The 15000-nt window shown below is 35.7% G+C and overlaps 2 protein-coding genes across 3 annotated transcripts in view; one reads left to right on the top strand and one right to left on the bottom strand.

Moving 5' to 3' along the window:
- The first annotated feature begins 2934 nt into the window (after positions 1-2934).
- LOC144974205 (zinc finger CCHC domain-containing protein 24-like) lies at positions 2935-7983 on the top strand. The gene is made up of 3 exons (XM_078917120.1): positions 2935-3253; positions 5377-5529; positions 7726-7983. The coding sequence occupies exons 1-3, from the start codon at positions 3245-3247 to the stop codon at positions 7831-7833; spliced, it is 270 nt and encodes an 89-aa protein (XP_078773246.1). The 5' UTR covers positions 2935-3244; the 3' UTR covers positions 7834-7983.
- Positions 7984-13904: 5921 nt separating this feature from the next.
- LOC144973536 (GPI alpha-1,4-mannosyltransferase I, stabilizing subunit-like) overlaps positions 13905-15000 on the bottom strand; it is a 6992-nt gene continuing 5896 nt past the window's right edge. For both annotated transcript variants that reach the window (XM_078916075.1, XM_078916074.1), the window contains exon 5: positions 13905-15000. This exon is cut by the window's right edge and continues 391 nt beyond it. The gene's annotated coding sequence lies outside the window, so the exon portion shown is untranslated.

Here is a 15000-nt window from a genome sequence, read left to right as displayed (position 1 = left end):
AATTGTCTTTGACGTTAGAGTCAGATCGAGTTGTTCTTCCTCTGCTACCAGTGCCCAGATCTTCAAAGGTGCCCAGCTCAAGATGAACAGTAGGACGACACAGACTAGCATCTTCACCGCCTTTCGCTTGTACCGATTCCTGAGTGCAGTTGCACTGAGAGCCACTATGCCTAGTGTTGCCTGCATATGAAATAAAGTAAACAGAAATTTAACCAGACAACTGCCGCATCTGGAAAAAAATACATGTTTTTTATAAATTTGGCCAGAAAATTTGTCCATAAAAAATCGATTGTTTTAAATGACTCTCATTATGGCAAAACCCCTCGAACCTGGGACTTCATGGCGTCATGTTACGTTCTACATGTTACGTGTTGCTGTTGGTCAGGGACCTTTTGTAAAGCGCTTCGAGCACAATTCGTGGATATTGCGCTATATAAAAACTCGTTTCGGCCCCCAGGCAGATTTTTTTGGGATGGCTTTATTCTTTTAGTTATCTTCTGTTTTGTCTGGCACTATTTCATATTTACCTTTTCAGATTTTATGGTATAAAATAGAAAATTAGTATGAGGGAATGGATTTAGGGTTAGGGTTAGGGTTAGGGTTAGGGTTAGGGTTAGGGATTTGGTAACCAGTGGGGAATGAACCCAGAAGGGTACTTCTTATTTCCGAAACCTCCCGTAGTCCAAGGTATCTACTTCCGATAATCCATGTTCATTCCCCAAGGGTGCCCACCTCTCATATTCCTAACTTCGGTCCCCACTGGTACTTGCCTCCCATAGTCCCAAGTTTATTCTCCCTTCGTATCCACATTTCTGGGTCCTGGTTTCGTTCCCTACAGATGTCCACTTCCCAGGTGAACTCCTCACTGTTTCAACCTCAGATAGTCTCGGGTTCACTCTTCACATGGCATATTCCTAACTTAGCCTTGAGTTCTCTCTCCATTGGGGTCCACCACTCAGTCCCTGGTTCACTCGCCATTTGTATTTCATCCTATAGTCTTCTGTTCATTTCCCATTGGTACCCACTTCCCATAATCCCAGGTTCATTCCCCACGGGTGCCCACCTCCCATAGCCCTAGCTTCACTCCTCACGGGTGCCCCCTCCCATTGTCCTAGCTTCACTCCTTACTGGTATCCACCCCCCCCCCCTCCCCGTATAGACCTAGCTTCATTCCCCACTGGTTTCCTCCTCCCATATTCCCAGGTTCACTACGCACTTGTGTCCAACCTAGGTAGTCTCAGGTTCACTCTCCAGTGGGTGTTTTCATTCTCAGCCTTGTATTCACTCCCCATTAGTGTTCACATCTCACAGTCCCACGTTCACTCGCCTCTTGTATCTCATCTCATAGTCATCTGCTCATTCTCTATTGGCGTCTATCCCCACTATTCCGGGTTCACTCCCCACTGGTGTCCACCTCAAACAGCTCTTGTCTCACTCGCCATTGGTGCCCACTTCCCATTGTCCTTGATTCACACTCCACTGCTACCACCCCATTGATGTCATCATAGTCTCGGTTTCAATTCCCACTGGTATCCATCTCCCATAGACTTGGGTTCATTTTACTCTGACATCCTCCTCCCATAGTCCTAGGTTCACTCCCCACTGATGTCCACTTCCCTGAGTCGATTTTGTGCGGCTATGTGGTCTTGTGCTATGACACTCGCTTTCAGATCGGAAGGTCTTGGGTTCGAGCCTCGCTCGGCGCATAGTTGAGTCCTTGGAAAAGACTCTTTACTCACATTCTCTCACCGTACTCAGGTGTAAAATGAGTACCTGGCTGTTAACAGCGTTGTCTCTGTCCGAAAAAAAATTGCAATATCGCCTAATATGCGTCATTTCTCGTTCTACGTGTTAATTGTTGCTTTTGGCTAGGGAATCCTTGTAACGCGCTTTGAACACGTTTAGTGGATATTTCTCTATATAAAAGCTTACATTTGGGGGGCGGGGGGGGGGGGAGGGGGAGTTTAAAGCTCCAGTTTACAAACCTACACTGGTCATCCTGTCAGCGTGCTCGGTGAGGCTGTCGACGTAAACGCTGATCCTGGAAACATCAACTGCCTAATATTCTAGAGAATACAACAAAAAAAACTGGTATCTAAATTTCTTCATTTTGTACATCGGATTTAAAGTCTAACAAACGAAGGTAAAAAAATATATAAACTAATGTCTACTTGGGCTAATCTTGTGATGTGACAAAATGGGTTTGTGACAAACTGGGCAGCCCCCGTAGTTATACACCCATACATACAAACATACGCAAATAATACACAAACAAAGCATGCATTCATCCCTCAATTCAATACTAGCTCTAATTATTCAGTTGTTATACGAATGCCTCCACAGAAACACCCACAGCTACCCAACCTTACATGCAGACACACGTGCGCGCTTTGCGCGCGCACACACACACACACACACACACACACACACACAAACAAACACATACACACAAATTCGATTTATATACTGGTACAATAGTTAACTGGATGGAAACATTTCTATGCAATAATAAACAATGCCAAATGGTATAACGTTGTTGACGTTGATGATGATGATGACAATGATGATGATGAAGATTGTGGTCGTGGTGGCGATGATGATCTACCTAAACAGAAAAACATATACACATATACACACACAGATATATATATATATATATATATATATATATATATATATATATATATATATATATAGAGAGAGAGAGAGAGAGAGAGAGAGAGAGAGAGAGAGAGAGAGAGAGAGACAAGCAAACAAATTGAACATGAAGTTTCATCGATTATCTTTTCAAGTTTCTCGGAATCGCAACCGAGAAAATTCCCGATGGCAAATGTTTTCGTGTCTGGGGGTAAGTTTTAGTTTCGATACCCAAGTGGCAAGCATAGATATAATATTCAACAAGATCATCGACGAGCGTCTTTTTTTTTGATTGCAAAACTGTAGATAACAAATTCTGTTTAAAGTTAAAGTCAAGATAATCTTGGAGCTGACTTTCTGTCTGTGCGATAATTCATTATTGCTTCTTTCTTTCTTATAATGGCTGCGCGCTTATGTGCACATATATCATTACACCAAAAGGAACATTCAATGAATATCTTGTATTTTAAATCTATAGTGACAACTAATGTATGTAGATAAAAATATCTATAACAATCATTCACAGTTGGAGCATTGGAGCAAGACTTGCTTGACTAACAAAGTGTGAAATAATAATATCTCTTGTGATTTTCGTTTCCAAACAGATATGGACAAGGTAGGTTCTGATGAGTAAAGGGGTGCTAATATCAAAGAGACAAATTATGAAACAGACACAAGTGTAAGATTTTTTTAAAAACTGAAAGGGACTATGAGACAGTGCCAGACAAAGCAGGAAGAAAAATATAAGAATTAATCATACCCGAATTATATTAGCTTGCCTTGACTGGAAATCGAACTTCAGATCCTCTAATTAATTACCGGTCAGAATTGCGGCCATTTACACAATGGCTAGTGGTGTGTAGTCATAAGACAGAACTTGTTTTGATCGGTTTGCATGTCTATATATATATATATATATATATATATATATATATATATATATATATATATATATATATATATATATATCTATATATATATTCGAGTTTATTATAAATATTTGTGATATTACTTAAGGATGTGATTTTATATAATTTAACAAATAGAAGTGCCTAAATGAGTCAATAAAATAGAGATTAAGATAAAGGGAATAAATCTGACTCATGAATGAACAACACATGTTCATCATTCATGAGTCAGATTTAATCCCTTTATCTTAATCTATATTTATATAATTTACATAGTTTTATTCATCTTGTTGACATCTTTGCTGAGAAATATTTTTTTATTTGGATCCATTGGAATTTTTAAACCCTAAATTAATACTTATAAATTGTTTTACGATAATTTTTGAAATATTTTAATGGTCCTTTTATACACTGTGCTGTTCTATAAACTGATTTGAAGATATTAGGCAGGACCTTCATCCTTTTTTATCATTTTTATCATTTTTATCATTGTGGACATGAAATCACACCCCCCCAAAAAAGTACCTACTCCTTCAGAGCCATCAGGAGTTTATCCCGGTTTCGATAGCGTGAAACGGACAATAGCAATTGATTGCTACCCTTTGGATAGAACGCTAGTCTATCACAAAGTACTTTTCGAAAGCGAGTGTCATACCGCAAGACCACATTGCCGCACGTTGACATTGATTGGGAGGACGGATCGGATCATCAACAAATCGACACTATAATATAGAAACGTATGAACTTTTCCTGTAAACAAGCATGGGCCTAAACCTACTGCAAATGATGAGCCACAAGTTCCCAAAAATGCTGCATTTAACTTCCACAAACTGCCCTAATCTAACAGACGTAATGGAGTTGATACCAGGGTTGAGTGACCGTGACATCCCTCAAGTAGAATACATGTGTAACCCTCCCAGAAAAAAAGCCAACAAAACGTAAAAAGGCTAATATTGTGTCTATGAAAAATTATTAAATAAAATATTTTGGTACCTTTTTTTCTTCTTCAAAAACACCACAAAAATATTTCCATTAACTCCCTTTGGAATTGTGTAAAGAACAACCATATCATTGTTAATAAAAGAAGAAAACGTAGCCTACCAACAAAACTTAACAACTAACAACAACCACAAATAACATATCGTGGATAAATAGAGAGGCCAAACGCAAATTGAGGAAGAAGAAAAAATAAAAGGTTCAAAAGAGAAAAATCGTCTCCATCTAATCTGAGATTATTCTTAAGGAATAATATCTAGATAGTAAACAAACTACGAGAGACAAGTGTCAAACAGCTTATACAGGAGTACATAAAATAATTAACGAAGACACGGGAAGAAGTAAACAGATCTGGTTTTACGGTACAATGTAAAAACAACATAAACATTGGAATAGCTCCACTGAAAGAAAAATCAAAAGCTAACTCAAAACCCAGTAAGAATGACCAATTTTCATCGGTATTCTCCCAACGATCAAGTGGTTTCTATAGCGCTAAATAGGCAATAGATCTTGCTTGCTACCTTTGGATAGGACATTGGCCCATCACAAAGTACTGCCCGTCATATCTAAACGACCCAGCTACCCATTCACTGCTGGATGGACAGGGTCGGGAAAAAATCTCGATTTCGTATCAATACCAGATTCCTTTGTATGTAAAGCTAGTGATCTGCCAAGTGAGCTATCGAAAGAATTTATAACATTTGAAGCTGCTTGGCATACACCGACAAAAATTTTGTCAGGGACTTTAACTTCGAATAAAATGACTTCCAACATGACAAAACTCTCAAACGTAAATGACTAGGACTGTGCATATCTCTTGTCTTTGTTTCCATAGGCGCAGGGCAAAACGCCGTACCAAGGAAAGTCCCGATGTTTTGGCAAGTACCGATGTCCACAATGTTCTCGACATTGGATGAGTGGCAACAGTTGGGCCAACATGGGACAAATGTGCCAAAGTTGTAATATCATGGTCTACCCATATGAACAGGTCTGTATGTAGTAGTAGTAGTAGTAGTAGTAGTAGTAGTAGTAGTAGTAGTAGTAGTAGTAGTAGTAGTAGTAGTAGTAGTAGTAGTAGTAGTAGTAATAGAAGGAGGATGAGGAGGAAGAAGGAGGAGGAGTAGTAGTAGTTGAGGTAGTGGCGGTAGCAGTTGTAAGTAGTGGTAGTAGTAGTAGTAGTAGTAGTAGTAGTAGTAGTAGTAGTAGAAGTAGTAGTAGTAGTAGTAGTAGTAGTAGTAGTAGTAGTAGTAGTAGTAGTAGTAGTAGTAGTAGTAGTAGTAGAAGGAGGAGGAGGAGGAAGAATGAGGAGGAGGAGTAGTAGTTGTTGAGGTAGTGCGGTAGCAGTTGTAAGTAGAGGTAGTAGTAGTAGTAGTAGTAGTAGTAGTAGTAGTAGTAGTAGTAGTAGTAGTAGTAGTAGTAGTAGTAGTAGTTGTAATAGAAGGAGGAGGAGGAGGAAGAAGGAGGAGGAGTAGAAGTAGTTGAGGTAGTGGCGGTAGCAGTTGTAAGTAGTGGTAGTAGTAGTAGTAGTAGTAGTAGTAGTAGTAGTAGTAGTAGTAGTAGTAGTAGTAGTAGTAGTAGTTGGTGTTGTTGTTGTAAAAGTAGTAGTAGTATAGTATAGTAGTAGTAGTAGTAGTAGTATTAGTAGTAGTAGTAGTAGTAGTAGTAGTAGTAGTAGTAGTAGTAGTAGTAGTAGTAGTGGTAGCAGTAGTAATGAGTAGTAGTAGTAGCTTTTATGTAGCGCAATTTCCACCAAATGTACTCAAAGCGCTTTACAAGGGGTCCCTAGCCAACAGCAACACTTAACATCTAGGAAGAGAGATGACGCCTGTGAGAAGATATTACAATTTTTATTTTTTCGACATAGACAACGCTGTTAACGGCCAGGTACTCATTTTACACCTGAGTATGGTGAGAGAATGTGAGTAAAGAACCTTTTTCAATGACACAAATTTGCGTCGCTCAAAGAGGGACTCGAACCTAGGACCTTCCGATCAGAAGGCTAGTGGCATACCTCTGGACCACGTAATAGTAGTAGTAGTAGTAGTAGTAGTAGTAGTAGTAGTAGTAGTAGTAGTAGTAGTATTAGTAGTAGTGGTAGTAGTAGTAGTAGTAGTAGTAGTAGTAGTCAGCAGTAGTAGTAGTAGTAGTAGTAGTAGTAGTAGTAGTAGTAGTAGTAGTAGTAGTAGTAGTAGTAGTAGTAGTAGTAGTAACAAGAAGAAGAAGAAGAAGAAGAACAACAACAACAACAACAACAACAACAATAAATAATAATAATAATAATAAAATAATAATAATAATAATAATAATAATAATAATAATAATAATAATAATAATAACAATAATAATAATAATAATAATAATAATAAAGTAAGTAGACCTTCAGAGCCACCAGGTTCATGGAGCCGGAGTTCATCTCGGTTTCTATAGCGTGAAGCGGACAATAGCAGCTGCTTGCTACCCTTTGGATAGGACGCTATGGTAATGAACTTTTGTATAGCACTATAACTCAAAACGTAACTTAATCTTTTAATTTACAGAAAGAAACATGGTCAAGGAGAGGAGTTTATCCCGAACTTTGTAGCATAGCAACTGCTTATTATCCTATCAATAAATTATTAGTATGTCACTAAGTGCTTTCGCCAGATCTAACAGATCCATCCACCCAATTCCTGCTGGGTGAAGAGGGACGGAGGGTGTGTGTGTGTGGGGGGGGGGGGGTCAGAAAATAATCTCTTTGAGGATCACTAGCGCTTCCTTTGTAAATATATCGGAACCCCTCTCCTCTCGCGGAAATTACTTCGAGATAGACTAGAGTCCGATCTAAAGCAAGCAAGAACGCGAGAGAAACTGGGATAACTCCGGCTCCACAGGCCTAATGGCTTTGATCCTAGCCATCGTTAAGTTATAGCCTGACACTGACACTGAAACCCAAAAAGACTGGCATTTTGACGTCATTTTTTGGTTTTTGCACCGCCTAGTGAGTTGTCGTTAGTAGTGCTCATTGAAACAAGTGGTCCCATTGGTTGACCTATTGAATACAACTCACGATTTGTTTTCTTTTGTGGCCAAAGACTGGCATTTTGACGTCATTTTTTGGTCAGTGTCAGGCTATAAGTTAACGATGCAACGCTGTGATGGACTATCTACTTCTCCCACGTAACCAAATTTTATTTGTGATTTGCAGAGAGATTTATTGAAGCCAGGACAGATTGACGAAGTGGACAGTAAAAAGCCACACCCACAAGAGTTGTGTGAGAAGTGTCAAAAACTTGGACGCCCCTGTAATCGTTGATTTAGTTGTTGTCATCAACATTATTTTTTTTCTTCTTATAGAATCAATCAATAACTGTCTGTGACCAACTTCATCAAAACGGTATTATGTCGGGTGGTTTAGATGCTACAAACTGGATTTAATGTCAAAAAGTATGAGACTTTATTTCAAATTGGGGGGGGGGGGGGGGGGGGGGGGGGGGGGGTCTGGGTTTTTGTGTGTGGTTTTTGTGTGTTTTTTTTTTTTTGGCGAGGGGGGGGGGGGGGGGGGGGGGGGGTTGGTTTTTCAATTTCTGAAATTAAATAAAACCCAATAAATATTTTAATAAACCAAAATGAATAGATATAACGGCTTCAAAAAAAAAAAATACCAAACACGGAACTAAATAACCCAGATAGACAGCTTATAAGTCGTCGATCTGCGTTTTTTTTTTGTAATGTATTTGTTTTTATTGCGGTTTTTGTTGTTGTTGTTGTTGTTAGCTGAAGAAGGGTTTTTAGCCCGAAACGTTCCGCGTTTGGTATTTTGTTCTTTTCTTAAAGCTGTTACATTCATTTTTTGTTTATAACTTTTTATGGTCCACAGCTTGTAGCCGCTTGGTCTCACTTTAAAGATATTTTACATACAACAACATAACACCGTTTGGGTCGATGGGTCGCATTTTACCTTGGGCCAAATGATGTGACTGTAAGAGAACTCAGGCCTTATTATGTAGTCTTGTGGTAGGACATTCATAACACAGTTTGGGTCGATGGGTCACATTTTAGCTTGGGCCAAATGATGTGACTGTAAGACAACTCAGGCCTTATTATGTAGTCTTGTGGTAGGACATTCATAACACAGTTTGGGTCGATGGGTCACATTTTAGCTTGGGCCAAATGATGTGACTGTAAGAGAGCTCAGGCCTTATTATGTAGTCTTGTGGTAGGACATTCAACTTCGTAACGAGCCCAAAACCGCAGAGCATCTAGTTGAACGGTGCGTTGTGGTCACGAAGCTTCCGGGTAGGTTTGCGTCGGTGCACGAGTATGGTGGATATAGATAGTATGCGCTTGGATAAGAAGCTCATAACATTGCCATCCGGAAGTATAACGGTCCAACACACAAAACTGTGTGTATCCATGAACTTTTATAGTCCGGTTAATACAGTTCAGTGAGAATCACTCACAAACGCGGATGGCAAAATACAATAACAAAGGCTTGAGTGACGTCAACTGCATACTATCTATAGGAGTTTGCATCTGGGATCGATTGTCATAACATAATATAGCAGTGTGGGCATCATTAGAAGCTGCTGCCTTTGGACCCGAAGTTCCAGGGTTCGAGTCCTGCTCTGTGCGGTGCATAGTTGAGTCCTTGGAAAAGGCTGTTTACTCATATTCTCCCACTGTATTCTTGTGTAATTTGTAATACCTGAACGTTAACGGTGTTATATCTGTCCAAAACGAAAAAAATGATATGCGTCATATCTCGTCATGCATGTCAATTGTTGCAGTTGGCTAGGGACACCTTGTAAAAAGCTTTGAGCACGTTTAGTATATATTGTCCTTTATAAATGCTTGAGTTTTATTATTATTATTATTATTATTATTATTATTATTATTATTATTATTATTATTATTATTATTATTATTATTATTATTATTATTACTATATGTTAAATTATATTGTGAACGAGTTAGTGTCAAAAGAGTAGGCTAATCAAAAATAAATATATTGGGTCGTTATGATGTATGATATGATGACATCAATGATGATGATAATGATGATAATGGTAATGAGGAGGAGGAGGATGATGATGATGATGATGATGATGATGATGATGAGGAGGAGGAGGAGGAGGAGGATTATATCAAAATTTCACAATAAATGAAGCATCTCAAAGTCAATTCAATAGCTTTATTGATACACTCTTCACTTCAGTCAACCTTCGGATCCATTCATTTCTTACTCCTATCTTTCCTTGCCAAGCCAAGTGACCATCTTAACATCTTCATTTCTGCCACCTCAATGAGGATGTTATGATAAATACCATTATAGAAGAAAGTGACTTTTATTTGTTAAACTTAAAATAATCAAACTGCCCTAATTCTAATCGACGTGCATGGCGGGGAAAATGGCATAGTCACTTTCCAATTTTGGAGGAACAAAAGAAGTATTATCTATTTAAATTATCTTTCAGAGAATATTGTATTCCCAGCATGTTTAGGTAATAGAAGTGATCTATATTGTAAGACATTAATTAAAATCAAATTCTGCACTTAAATATGAAATTTTAATATTTTTGTTTAATTAACTATGTGACTCTGTCGTTTCTTCCCCTGTGCTCTTCAATCATTTCGGCTTTAAAGCCCAGTTTTCTTAAAAACCTAGTTCATTCTGATATCATACCAGATAGGGTGCTGTGAGTCACATATGTGGCTAGCTGTCTCATACTGGTATAAAGCCAGAGTGGCAAATATGCTGAAGATTATATCAACATTTAAGCGGTTAGCTGACGTGCTCTGGAAAAACATGTATTGAAAAATTTGGCCAGAAAACTCGTCCTTCAAATATCGATCAATTTAAATGACCTTCAACTTGGCTAAAATTCTCAAACCTGGGACTTTACAAAGTTTTTACCAAGATGAGGTCGTTTCAATCAATCGATATTTGAAGGACGTGTTTACTGACCAAATTTTTAATACATGTTTTTCCAGACCACAGCAGTTGACTGGTTAAAAAGTAAATATGTTTATTTCACATTTCTGGTCAATTTATTTTAAAATTTACTTTCTTGAAAATGTTCACCGGGGCATAAAACCTAATTGTGGTGGTTGGTCGCATTTGTAATAGAATAAAGCTTAATTTCTACTTCCTGTTAAAACATAATGTGAGAACTGAACACTTACTTTCTTAAATTCCTGTTAATCTGTTACATTTTATAAATTAAAAAATTATGATCAAAAATGGAGTTGACAGTTTTTTAATTTTTTGAATATCATTTTAATACATCTAATTTTCTAGTTGCATCATGAAATAATACATAATAAGAGACGTGAAATTATATGTTGCAATTTATATATATATATATATATATATATATATATATATATATATATATATATATATATTTTATATATATATATACAGGGACGGCTGGTAATAATGGCAGGGTGGGCAAATACCAGCCTGTTTTTTCAAGTTATATGCTGTATTACCAGGTCTAAAATAAGCAAATTTAAATAGATAATTTCAAAAGTTACTACTTAAACTTTATACTTCGTACTGAAATCAATTTGTGTGTATTTTTAATAGATTGCGAATCACCATGCATCCCGTAATGCATAAACCAGGATACGCTCCTGTTCTTTTTTATCACCCCCCCCCCCCCCCCCCACTCCGCCCACATCGTCATCTCATCGTTACGTCGCCTGACGGTGAACTAACTCCGATTTTTGCTGTCTGGCCTCTCTAGTACTAGGTCGGGCTAATTCAAATGAGCCCACCTTATTAACCAGTGAAAACTAAATAGAGATTTTGGCAAACGAACTTTTTCTTATTTATTGCCTTACTTGTGCTGGTACCATTGATGTAATGACTTTGGGAATGTTCCAGTATTGAATTAAATTTATTAATTTACTAATTTTATATCAATTTAGTATTAATTTGTGTTGTTTTTATATATTTGTTTATCCATTTAAACTTTTCTTTTTTCTCGTTTTCTTTAGTGCTTCTCAAAACTCATTTATTTAAATTGTTTTCTTATTTGTTTTTTGTTGTTGTTGTTGTTGTTGTTTTGTGGTTTTTTTTTGTTTTGTTTTTTAACAAATTAATTTGTTAGTTCTTTTTTTTTAAATTCTTAAAGTAATTACCGCTGTATTTTTATTGCCAGACAAAATAATTTTGCAAAACAATGTAATTTTATATTGTATTCCGTCTAATAAACAAAACACTTTTATTCAAAAGTCACGACTAAATAAATATATAAAATACAACCACCATTTGGTTTTCTCAACAATTGAATTAGTATACGAGAAATACTCTTCTGAGAAAGGAGAGAGTTGAATTCTAAGTTATAGAGGAAATACGGAAGGGTGGGCAGATTCCGTACTTGCCCGTCCTGAAGCTAATACATACATAAGATAGTTCGCGATGAAAAAGCGGCAGCTCGGGGTTGGTTAGGTGAGGAGTAAAGATAACACGGTCGTTATTGTTATAGTCTAACGAATGCATGAGGAGAAATTGGTAACATTATTTTGTCTTAATTGTATTGTATGAAGTATTGGCGAAAGCCTAAGATTAAATAAATTGTGTTTTTGTTGGTCTTCTTTTGACTATGGAACTGATACTGATACTTGTCATAGCAGACCTGCCTACTTGAAATAGGAAAATAAAAATCGTAGTTTTCATGGCTAATAAAATCGTAGATATTTTAACTACCCTTTAAAAAAATGACCGGAATTTCGTCTGTTTTGATAGATATCAAATTTTTAGAAACGAGAAAAAATGATTGGAAACGTAATAATGATGGTGATGGTTGTAGTGATAGTGGTAGCGGTGGTGGTAGTAGTAATGATGGTGGTGGTAGTAATGATGATGGTAATATTATTATTGTTATTATTATTATTATCATTATTATTATTATTATTATTATTATTATTATTATTATTATTATTATTATTATTATTATTATTATTATTATCATCATTATTATTATTGTTATCGGTGGTGGTAGTAGTAATGATGGTGGTGGTAGTAATGATGATGGTAATATTATTATTGTTATTATTATTATTATCATCATTATTATTATTATTATTATTATTATTATTATTATTATTATTATTATTATTATTATTATTATTATTATTATTATTATTATTATTATTATTATTGTACGTATTGGTGGTATTACTATTGTTGTATTTTTTGTGGTTATTAATGGTATCAGTTTATTGTTTGGTTCCATTTACCATTTTTTTCCACTTTCATGTATGTGGTCATCAAATTGTATGATTTATTGTCGAAAGCCTAAGATTGAATAAACTTTGTAATATTGTAATATCGTATGGTAACCATCATTGTCGACGACATCGTCGTTGTCATCATAATCATCATTATCATCATCATTATCATCATCATCATCATCATCATCATCATCATCATCATCTTCATCATTAACAACAACAACAATATTAACAACAAGTACTACAATAGCAATAAAAACAATATCAACATCATCATAAAATTTCCGTCATTGTCTCCACAAATATCATTCTAACCAACAGCACCACCAAAACCACTACCATAATTACATCCTCCTCCACCACCACCACCACCACCGCTACCACGATTCCAACCACTACCACCACCGGCACAATCATTCTAATCATCAAGACAGCAGTAAAATGCAATTTGAGCTCTGAATGAAACTCGAGTCATATCGCTGTTGTTGCTTCTCGATTAAAACTTTAAGGTTACCACATACTACTGAAAACCAGTAATGTAACAGAAATATTAATCTCGCCGTTGAGGGTTAAAGCAAATCTTTAATTTTTCGAGTGAACGAAATGGACTTGTATTGTCAAGGTGTTGTCGCATTATGTCTCGTCGCTTTATTTTTTAGTTGTATTCTCTTTCGTGATTCATTTTTGATTACGTTTGGAATAATTAAAATCTACTGGTATTGTCATTTCATTATGAATGTGATTATTTGTGGTTGAAATATTATTTTTTAAAGGTGAAAAAAAATAATAATTTAAAAAAAATAATTAAAAAATAAATAAATAAATAAATAAATAAATAACTTTTAAAAAAATAAAAAGATAAATTAAAAAAAAAAAAAAAAAAAAAAAAATATATATATATATATATATATATATATATATATGACCTAATCATCTTTGCCCCACCACTGTAAATAGGCTAGAACCGCCACTGTATATATATATATATATAATATATATATATATATATATATATATATATATAAATATATATATATATATATATATATATATATATATATATATATATATATATATATATATATATATATATATATATATATAAATATATATATATATATATATATACATAATATGATAATTCAATACAATAATGATCTATTGGTATTTGACTATGTGCACATATTTGCTAGTCTGAAAATCAAACGCGATCAATTGTGATCTTATATTAAGATGGTTGTAATGGAGAGTATTTTGTATATAATATGTCCATTTAATGATATTGAAACCGGGATAAACTCTGGTTTTATGGGCCTTCTGCTCTTAAAGACTACTTTCCATTGCAACAATGAGGCCATAATAATTCTAGTAATCAGACTTGGAAATAATTACACATCCAGGTACTCATTTTACACCTGAGTATAATGAGAGAATAAAAGTAAGCCTTTTCAAAGGATTCAACTTTGCAGGACAAATAGCGGCACTGAGATCATGGACTTGCAAGTCGGAAGGCAAGTGTCGTACTAAAAACGAGCATTTATATAGCGCAATATCCACTAAATATGCTCAAAGCGCTTTGCAAAGGGTCCCTGACCAACAGCAACACTTAACGTGTAGAACAATACATGATGCCTGTTAGGCAACATTACAATTTTTCAGACAGACAACGCTATTAATGGCCTGGTACTCATTTTACACCTGAGTACAGTGAGAGAATTTGAGTAAAGAGCCTTTTCCAAGGACTCAACTACTCATAGGCGCACTACTACCAGACCACAAAGCCTCCCAGTTATAGATTGTAAAAAGTAACGAACAAAAATCAATAAAACAGCTTAGAAAAAAAAAGAAAAGAAACATAGTAATTAGTGTGGACTGTGTTGGGCTCAAAACCCTTCTTCAGCCAATAACAAAAACAGTTAAATACAAAAATACATTACCTAAAATCCAGATAGATGGCAGCTAAATACTTTTCAGCCGTCTTTCTGGAATTTAAAGCATGTATTAATGTTTTTATTGTCTTTGTTTTGTCGGCTGAAGAAGAGTTTTGAGCCCAAAATATTCCATGTTTGGAACTTTGCTCTTTATCGAAGCTGTTAGATTTATTTTTGTTCCTTACTTATTACAGTCCACAGCTTTCAGCAGCTCTGTATCACTTTGACAGTTATAGATTCTAACTATGAATGAACTTACTTACTTACTTACTTATCCAAACCAGCGACCACCTGAGCTCTAGCCCTTC

The sequence above is a fragment of the Berghia stephanieae genome, chromosome 5 (assembly GCF_034508935.2).
Source record: "Berghia stephanieae isolate SIO BIC M18660-M18661 chromosome 5, UCSD_Bste_1.3, whole genome shotgun sequence".
NCBI lineage: Eukaryota > Metazoa > Mollusca > Gastropoda > Nudibranchia > Aeolidiidae > Berghia > Berghia stephanieae.
The sequence above is the reverse complement of the archived record's forward strand: the minus strand, read 5'-3'. Positions and strand labels throughout refer to the sequence as shown.

Coding starts and splice junctions, on each gene's coding strand:
- LOC144974205 (XM_078917120.1), top strand. Junction 5,530..7,725: donor TGGTCTACCCATATGAACAG/GTCTGTATGTAG, acceptor TGTGATTTGCAG/AGAGATTTATTGAAGCCAGG.